Genomic DNA, 10,335 nt, shown 5'->3' on the forward strand with positions numbered 1-10,335 from the left:
ATTTGTAACTGTTGAGTGTCGGGTGGTTGTCCCTCATGCGTATTGTCTAGAACTGAAGGAGTATTAAAATTAAAGATTCAAGTTCTTCAGCAAGCAAACAAGAAGAGTCCAGTTGCCTGCACTCAAGATTCGGATTACCAGGCCCTGTATGACTGACAATCCACACAGACCCGCAGTGTGTGTAATTTTCTCACGGGCCCCGGCTGTCTCTTTCAGGACTACGTGCAAGCGCTGACGGGCCTGTGCTACGATGGCGTGGAGGGTGTCATCTACCTGGTGCTCTTCTCCTTCGTCACGGCGCTCATGTTCTCCTCCATCGTCTGCAGCGTGCCGCACACCTGGCCCGGCAAGAGGTAATGCGAACACGAGCCCGGACACACGCGCTCGCTCACACGATCCTCGGTGTAATGACTGAATACGCTAACAGCGAACACGCTACTAATGACCGATGCAGGGTTTCCTCAACTTTTTGGGCTCGAGACCCGTGGAAATGAACAGAACTATATCACTTATTAATTACAAATATAAAATAATGATGTTATACTACTTCTACTTCTATTATTACTTCTCTTTGATTGTGGCATAATTATGACATAAGAACCTGTAACTTCGTAACATTTTCTTTCCTCATATAAAAAGTCATATGGAAAAAAAAGTGGGAAAAAAAACCCAACTGGTTTTAACTTACTCATTGTCATGAGTAACTTTGTCATTGTAATGAGTAACTTACTCATTGTAACTCATGAGTAAGGTAGTCATGATAATGAGAGTGTCGAAAAATGGCTACTTGTGGTTCATAGCTTATTTACCTGCTAGTGGTAGCTTCCTGAATAAGGAATAAGGGTCTTTTATACATGCACACATGCAATGGACTAGTTACTCATTACAATGAGAAACGTACTCATTACAATGAGAGAGTTTCTCATTACAATGAGAAACCATAGTTTTTTGTTTTTTTTCCTCAAATGTCCTCAAAAATTTACATCCCTTCTCATAGTGCTGTATGTTCTTGGAGAAACAAGTCATAAAACAGTAAAATCCAGACTTTCTTCAGTTATAATTTACATCATTTAATTTACATTTATTTCCGACTTTGACCTACCTCACAGCTTTTTCAATATTTCTTTTACTTTCTTATTAAATTGCGCCGTAAAAGATTGGCTTTATTTGTTATTTCACTTTATTCTGCGAAGATTCTGCCCTTTTCCCTGGTAATATAGGATATATTATGTATTTCCTTTTCCTTACTTTATTCGTTTAAAATTCCCATTTTTATTTCATTACATTTTCATTTCCAAAAATTATGGTTTAATCCTTGCACAAAAAAAAAAAAGTCACATTCGTTCTCATCATATACTACATAAACTATAATTTTCCTGTTGGTCACTGATGCTGTAGTACATTCGGGTTCACTTCCCACTCAGTGATGGTGCGAATGCGAGTGCGAGTGGTTGTCCGTGTCTATATGTGCCCTGCGACTGACTGGCGACCAGTCCGGCGTGTAGTGTGCCTTTCGCCCGAAGTCAGCTGGAATCAGGTCCAGCTGCCCTGAACAGGATAAATCGGTATTGCGAATGGATGGATGGACTTTCCTGGTGGTAAAATATAACCAGCTTGTTGAGTTCTGACTTTTTTTTTTCTCTCCTGCAAAACCTTCCTTTTTCCAAATATGACTGTCCTTATCGAACCGGGACCTCCATCTGATAAAAATGATCTCTATTCTTGTAAAACTGTGATTCTGTTGTCATACAACTTTTTAAATTAGGATTTTATGAGTACGTATTTATTGTAAAATTACAATTTGGTTCTTATATTTGTTATTGAAATTCATGACTTTTTTTTTCTTGTGGCCTTTTCCTCATTAAATGATCCCCATATTATTCAGAATAATACAAATCTTAAATCTTGCTAAATTCAACCACCCCTTCCATGTAATTAATTTTTTGTAAACGGATGACTTCCTTCTCATAAAATTATATCTTGATTATGAATCAATGTTTTGTTTCTCTCCAGAGCCATAATTTTAAGATGTGGTTCTAAAAGGAAAAAAATGCAGTCACTCTTTCAAAACTGCATTTTTTTCCCCCATGTTATTACATTTCTGAAAAACGAGAACTCCGTTTTGTAAAACTATGTTGATACTCATAGAACAATGACCCCCCCCCCCCTTAAATTGGTTACATTACTTTATTCTCTTTATTCCCTTAATATTTCAATTTATGTAATTGTCAGAATTTTTTTCCCCCCTTAACAGAGGTTTACGTTTATGCTGGTAATATTCCGACTTTGACCTCTTCAAAAAAAGAGCCTAATATTGCAGTATTTGTAGCCATAAAGTTTGGGAAGCCCTGCTGCACAAAAAGATTGGTCGCAGTTTTTGCATGTTGTTCTTTGACTCGTGTCCTTCCGCGCTGTGTCTCCCTGCATCATCCATCCTCAACCATTATTAGTTCCACATTCTTTTCTGCACTGCCGTCAGCACCAGATTGTGTTTTATTTGCCCCCCCACCTCAATGTGCCCCACTTCTTCCTTCTTCTGTTCCTTCCCTCCTCCTCGTCCTCCGCCTTCTTCCTCTTCTTCCCTGCAACGTCCTGATTTGGAAAAGCTCGGGGCTTCGAGATGCTGCATATGGAGGACATTTTAATGACCTTATGGTCACATAAAAAATCAGCTTGTGGGGAAAATTGACACTCTGGGTAGATTCCATGTTGTAAGCAGCAAAGCTATTTGAGCCTCTAAGAAGTAGAGTGGGCTCACTCATTTGTTGTCATTTTGCATGGGAGTGATTCAAAAGTTTATGGGGGTCGTATAATATGGCCGATGTCCTCTTCATATCAATACTTTTCCTCAGATATCTACATTTTGCCAAATATAATAATTTTGGACTTGGATCGTATTGGATCTTCACATTAATTCACTTTCATCCACTCCTGCGGTACTGTCATAATCTTGAGTTTCATAAATTGGAACTCCAGGCGGCAACAATTGGGTTGCCCTAAAAGAACCGGTTCAGTGCAATAGTATCTCGTCTAAGTCCAAATAGCTATCAAATTGATCAATAGTTCGATGATAAATCATTTCACTTACACCGAAATATGGTTACAAACATCTGTGTTGCAATAGTGGTCTAAATCCTGAGACCCGTAAAGTTGTAGCAATATTTCACGAAAGGTGATTAATAACATTCACAGCTAACGTGCTGTTAAAAAGGTTTTCTGCAATAGTGGTTGGTATAATTCTAAAGTCAGTCATATTTCGCCATATTTTATGAAAGATGGTTAACACGCGAATGCTGGCGACCAGTTCAGGGTGTAGTGTGACTTTTGCCTGTACTCAGTTGGGATAGGCGCCAGAACCCCACAACGCTGAACAGGATAAGTGCTATTGAGGATGGATAGATGGATGATTGATCATAAGTTTAGTTTAATTTAGTGGTCAAAGTCCAAACATCTTTCAACTCTATCAATATTTCAAAACACTGTTGTGTAGTAGTGGTCTAACTCCAAAGATGATAAATAACATTTACTTATATTGACATGTGGTAAGAAGAAAGGGTTTTGTGCGATAGATGTGTAAGTCCAAACATCTATCAAATCTATTAATATTTCAAGTAAGGCGATAAATAACATTCACTGTTACAAACATGCCAATGCACCTTCACCAAAAGGTGTAGCCTGGTTTCATGGGTTCGGCCATCTTAAAACTGGAGTTGGCACAGTGTTATGCTGATGAATCAGGAAAAGGGCTGAAAAGGCCTGTCTGTCAAACTTAGAAGTACATTTTCAATTTGGACCTGTGTTCCTTTGACCGATGTGCCTTTTTGATATTCACTCCTGCACTTAAAATGACACAAACAGAGTTAGTCTTCTCTAGTAATCAGTTGCTCAGTTATCAAAAGTGAGGAAAAGGTGCTACATGATGATTATGGCTAACTCCCCTTGGACAAGATGAACAACTCCACCCGGTGGTCATGCAGGGTAACAACATCCGCTATGCCCGTTCGCCCACAGATATGAGACCTCACATATGAAGATTTTTCTCATAAATCTAAAATGGAACATTTTTTTCAATATGTTCAGATTTAGACTTTCTTTCATGGAATACCGTTTATTCTAGCAAGATAATAGTTTTTATTCACGTAAAATGTACAACTTTATTTCCGTCGTATTTAAACTATTTACTCGTAAAATTATTTACCTGTAAAACTAACATTTTGCGAAAAGTCTTCTCAGGCAGCCAGAGCAGTCCAATAGTGATTGATTCAATGCCCTGAGAATATTAAAGGTATATGGATTTGTTTAGATTTTTTTCTCACAGTGATGTTTTTTTCCCCACATAGAAATCCAACTTTGTACCCTGTAATATTTGATGTCTTTATTCTATTAAAAAAAATAAAATCCCTTTTTCCCCCATTATATTTAAACTTAGTGATGGTACAATTATGAACAATTTTCTAGTTGTATTAAATTTAAATAAGCACTGATTTGTTTCAATTTTGGGAAAAAAAAAAGTTCTTTCACAAGACAGTCTTTATTTTCATAAAATTAAAACTTTATTACTGTAGTATTTTAATGTACAATTTAGATGGCTTTGGGGATGTTGGAACTGTTTCTCTCTTGTCACATTAAAAGTTAAATAGCGAGTTAAATATTATTCTCCCATTAAATGTGGGACACAGTCTTTAAGTAACATTTTAACCATTTTAGAGCCCATAATCCCTTCGTTTAAATGTAACAAAACAAGAGAACTGTTTTCTTGTCTTATCACACCATTCCTTAGCAAAAAAAAAAAAGCACATTGACTCTTGCTCAACTGCGATTCATGCTTCCAGATCCACTTTCCAAATCAACATCAATCTTATTTCAAACTTCTCATTTACTTTACGGCAGCTTTATATTTTTGACCATTTTTGTGTCTGAAAATGGTTTGTTTCCCTCCCAACCAGCCCATACTTATTATTATTATTATCATTTTTTAAATTATTATTGTTTTTCTTATTTTCTTTCATGGAGCACTGGGCGCACTGTAGAGACAAAAGGGAGGGTGGGACAAAAGGCTGCATGTCCACTGACTGGCTGCATGTTTTTGGAATGACAGCATTAGCATTAGCATCCCGCGGCTCTGCCACTTTTGCAGGCATGTTAGCGACCAGCTAAGTAGCCCTCGCCCCTCTCCTCTTCTGCTGTTTGTTTAAAATCTGTTGTCTCCCTACCCTTCCCCGCCTCCCCAACCCCCCAAAAGGACGGATGAGGAGGACGGAGAAGACGAGTCGGGCGCCTCGCGGGGCGGCGGCGTTCATGATAACCTCTACCGCGTTCACATGCCCAGTCTCTACAGCTGCGGCTCAAGCTATGGTAGCGAAGCTAGCCTGCCCGCCACCGCCCACACTGTCAGCAATGCGCCCGTCACTGAGTACATGTGAGTTAGTGCGCCAGCTTGGAGTACGTTTACCACAGGCAAGATTGACATGGAGTAGTAAGAAGTTTATTTAAAAAAAAAAAAAAAGCCCTTTCCATCAAGTTTGCTACACTTCGGGACGCTATGTCAGTTTTTGTTATTGGTACCTGAAAAACAGATCTGTCGAGTGCTCTTTTTGGCACCCTACGTAACGGTGGAAGGTGCCAGTGGTTGTGCTGTCGCCACACTTAGGTTTCCATTTGCAATGTTATGGTTTCACTTTTTGGTACCCAAGATCAGGGTACAAAAATACCTGATCTGTTTAGTACCACTTTTTGGTACCCTAAATTTATGGTCCCATTTGCAGTGGTAGGATAGAGTACAAAATCATGGAACGCACCCTTGATCTGCAGTGGCACAGGACCAATTTTTCAATAATGAGGTGGTAGGATACCACTTTTGAGAATCCAGTATTGGGGTACCACCCTCAATTGGAGAGGACATTTTGGCACTCTTCCCTGGGGTACCAGTTGCTTTGTTTGGCTACCAGCTACTGTTGTAGAGGAACACTTTTCAGCACCCAATATTGGGGTGCCATTGGAAGTTGGGCTGGTACCGAAATCACTGATCTGTGGAGTACCTCTTTTTGGTACCCTAATGGAGACTACCATCATTCATAGTGACTGCTCCGTTGAGTACTAATTTTTGTAACCCAACATTGGGGTACTTGCTGCAGTTGTAGAGTACCACTTTTCAACGTCTGATATCGGGCCGTCATCTCCAGTCGTAGGATAAAAAAATAAAAATCCGTCCTCAGTTGTGGTAGAGCTAGAGCACAAAAATCAGTGATCCGGTAACAATTTTTGGTACCTTAAACTGGACCCACAGCGGTATGGTACACAATACACACACCAGTACCCTTCCAAACCTGTACGGCTCGGTGGAACCCTGACTTGATGCTAGTCCATTTTTAGCTTGTACTTAGCTTAGCGTTTCCCTGTGATGTTTCGCCAAATAGCCCTATTCCGCAGCACCAAATCGGAATAAAAAAAAAAAGAGAGAATCATCGAGAGCGTTCAGGATTATTTTTGATTACGTCGCAATTGATAGCCAGACACGCTGCAGTTGAGTAAGCTAGGCCGCTAGGCATTTGACCGCCGCCGTCCACAGTAACCTCTGATTCTACAACGCAGGAACCAGAACGCAAACTTTCAGACCCCCCGGTGTGAGAACACCCCCTTGATTGGCAGGGAGTCCCCTCCACCCTCTGTAAGTGCACACTTTCTAGAACACTCTCTCCCCTCTCGCACACCCGCCGGCGCCTTCCAATAAGCCACAGCAACAATTGGATGTTTGTCACTTGTGTTTCAAGTGTGGCTATTGTAAGGCAGCCCCCGACCCCCACCCCTCCCACTCCACACACACTCCATGTAGACACGTTAGACCACCACGGTCCAGATCAGGGTCATTTTGGCAGCCTGGGGAAACAGGAATACACGAATCCTCTACTTCTGATATCTGCAGGACGTATCGGGGGAGTCGGAAGTACGCATAATCAATACCTGCAAACCCCCCCCCCCACACACCCTCGGACCCCCACATCTCAACCTCGCCTCGCCCTCCCTCTTCCCTCCATAATCCCCAAAGTGTTTCATGTGTTCCGTTTGAGTGGAGGTGTGTGTGTCTTTGTTGCTCCAATGCGACGTAGATGTAGCTAGTAGTCGGTGGCTAACTAGTTAACAGGCTAACATCCGAACAGTAGCACTAACAACTTTGTTAAGAAGTCATCGACAATAACATCCTCTCCACGTAATGAATTGTTAATCAATCACTGTAATCAAAACCCCGGCTGTCCAAATGACTGGTCATAATGTCATACTTACCCACATATTTCCCTGCCTCCCAACTTACCCATGTGTCCCTCCTTCCGACTGACTGGGCGACCTATATACGTACCTACTTTACCTACCTATCAAATTACCCATGTTTCACCTACCTACCTACCTACTGACCTCCCCAACTTCCTTTCTACCTGTGCATTTACCGACAAACCTGCACTTCCACTCACCTACGTACGCATTCTATCTTCCTATCTCTACTCCTCGCCTTCCCTCTGCCTCCCCGTCGCCAATTAATCAACTCATCTGCATTTATTCCATGTAAAATCTGTGTTTTTCTTTTTTTATGTCTTCCTTTTTATCCTTTTACCTCTACCTCCCCGTCCTTCCTTATGGTCCCCAGTACACCTCCAGTATGAGAGCCAAGTACCTGGCCACCAATCGCCCCGAACAGAACCGCCGCTCCGTCCCCAACGACCAACTGGACCCGGCCAGCCGGCCCCACGCCAACGCCCGGCCGCAGTCTTCGGTCCACTAGTGCACGATCATCACACGCATACACAGATACACAGGCACACATATACACGCTGTACAAAAGCTGTAAATAGTAATCATAACTCCAACACTGATTTAATAACCGGTGATGTGCTGTACTGTGCACTTATGTTTGTGTATCTCACACAGCCACACACTTACACACACCTGTTTAGGCGACATCTACTTGTACATCTTCATAACACCTAAGACTTGTCCATACATCTCTTTTTTTTTTTTTTTTCTGGAATTCGAGCACTCAGGAGTGTTTTGACCGAGGGGCTGACCATGTGCCAAATTTAACGAGGGTGCCTGAAAATGATGCCGTGAAATGCTCTCTTTCCATGTACAGAAACGGTAAAAATTAAAGTTGCAATGGGGAGAAGAAGAGGAGGAAGGACGCTGGGAAAAGCAGAAAAATGTTTGCTTGGTGCTAACGTGAGCCGGAGAGGGGAAAAAAATTTTTTTTTTCCCCCCCAAGTATTTTACCACAAGTGATACTGTGATAAACTTTTTTTGGGGGGAGGGTGGGATTCTCATAAGCACAATTCTTTTCTTCAAGGCGGCTTTATGAAGGCTAAATGGCCACTGCCGACGTTCCTCCCATTACTGTACAGTATCTAAAGATCAATAGTGAACATGTGCTTGTGTGTGTGTGCGTGGTTAGCATTGCACTTTTTCTTTGTTCACATTCGAGACATGCAGCTGCTACACACACACACACACACACACACACACACACACTTGTGCACTTGTCAACGTTTAGACAGGAACAATAACTTCCACTTCTCAAATATTTACGAAGGAAATGCTGTTTTTAGCTGTTAACCAGCACATGGGGGGGGTGAGGATAAAATAGTGTAATATGCATGCCAGGCCAGAAGTTGGCAGTGTCATTCTGCTTACTAAATGTAGACTTTTGTCTAGGAAGCATCGTAAAAATAAACATGTCACTTCTAGCTTATAGCATTTGGTTGCTAATAGTAACTTCCAGTATTTGAAAAATGTATTTGTAGGCTGTTGCCAGCAAAAAAACAACTTTTTTTTTAGCTATTAAAGATCACACACACAGTAAGTGTAAGCTAACTGTTTTTGGGCGTGATTCACTTAAAAGGACAAACAATCTCCGTTCACGCAGATACCCCAAAAGGTCTAAAACAGCTATAATATGCACGCCAAACCAGAATTTCGCACCTCAAAAACAGGTAATTTTGTTTTAAACGATTATGTGCACACAAGCGTACTTTTACGAGACAACAACCTAGAAATACTTATAGGGTGTTTTTTGACATTGAAAAAGACAAAAGTATCGTCACACAAAATGATCTAGTATGCATGCCGGACCAGTAGATGGCGTTGTCATTTTTTTGTGTGACGAAAGGCTAAATGCACATTTGTTGCAAAAATAGACTATGGTCCAAGTTGTTTGCATAAATGCTGAGATAGTGCTTTCATCTTTCAGTTTATTTGACAGTTTTTCAAATATTGGATTTTTAGACTGTTGCTGTTTAACAAAAAAAAGACCGTTTTTAGCGCAACATTGTTGTCTAAACATCCCGTGACTACGCACTTTTGCATCGCAAATCATACACCTTGTCGGAGAAGTGCCGTTAACAACTAGCGTTATCTAGCCCTGTGTTCCACTTCCATTCTTTTACTGTACAGATCATAATTCTTTTGTGTTTGGACAGGAATAAGTCCGCAGGGTGTTGTCGGGTCAACCAACAGGTCCAAACCATCTTGTTTTTAGCCATATGGCAAAAAATGTCCGCCTATTAGCTTAGTTGACTTGGAAGTTGGCCAAACGTCCTACCCTGTACAGAATTAGCACATTTAAATTCTTGGATTTTAACCACCACTTCTCGTATTAGCGAGACAATCTTACATTTTTAGGCTAACCGCACTACTTAGCCGCGTCGTGCTATGTTCGAGTATTTGACGCCTTTCATAATGTTTTTAAAATGTCTTTCCACGCTCATCAGTTTTTTTTAAATAATCTTACTGTCTTGTAACGTAATGGACGTTCTAAGATTTAAAAAAAAAATACTAGTTAGACGTTTTTCTACAGTATTGCTCTTTTCATTTTTATTTCCATGATTCTACTACGAAAGAAACAAAAGTATTAATGATGTACATGTCCAAACTGTGGTAATATTCAAGCTGGAAAATAAATGTTGGAAAAAAAAGTGAAATTAAAGCAACTTTAATATGGATTTGGTCTCATGTTTGACTTTTTTTTCCTAGTACCAGCGATGGCGTTAGCCAAAACTAACGGAGATCCCCCCCCAAAAATGTAAATCAATGCAGTGACATCACCCACAAGGGAATGATTGAAAATGGATGACATTGCGATGCATTCTGGCAAAGAAAGAAGTTATCCCAGTGTTAATCATCACATATTTTAATCTTGGAATGGAATTGGAATATAGGTGGTACTTGAGGTATTTTAATCTTTAAACTTCAAATAGAATTAAAAACTCTAGAAAGGCTATTAAGGCTGAATGATTTGTAGTGTAGTGTAGTGCGGCACGGTGGAACAGCTGTAAAGCTTTGGCCTCACAGTTC

General features: G+C 40.6%; 1 protein-coding gene across 2 annotated transcripts in view; it reads left to right on the plus strand.

Moving 5' to 3' along the window:
* The window catches only part of LOC133506455 (protein tweety homolog 3-like), a 36,778-nt gene extending 26,801 nt beyond the window's left edge, over positions 1 to 9,977 (plus strand). Inside the window, exons 12-15 of one of the 2 annotated variants that reach the window (XM_061830608.1) lie at positions 217 to 353; positions 5,243 to 5,419; positions 6,592 to 6,667; positions 7,640 to 9,977. In XM_061830608.1, the coding sequence (XP_061686592.1) occupies positions 217 to 353; positions 5,243 to 5,419; positions 6,592 to 6,667; positions 7,640 to 7,774 (525 nt within the window). In that variant the 3' untranslated portion in view covers positions 7,775 to 9,977. The remainder of the gene's footprint in view (positions 1 to 216; positions 354 to 5,242; positions 5,420 to 6,591; positions 6,668 to 7,639) is intronic. The other variant, XM_061830609.1, reaches the window with a different exon arrangement.
* Positions 9,978 to 10,335: the final 358 nt, after the last annotated feature.

This window comes from Syngnathoides biaculeatus, chromosome 9, assembly GCF_019802595.1.
Source record: "Syngnathoides biaculeatus isolate LvHL_M chromosome 9, ASM1980259v1, whole genome shotgun sequence".
Lineage (NCBI taxonomy): Eukaryota > Metazoa > Chordata > Actinopteri > Syngnathiformes > Syngnathidae > Syngnathoides > Syngnathoides biaculeatus.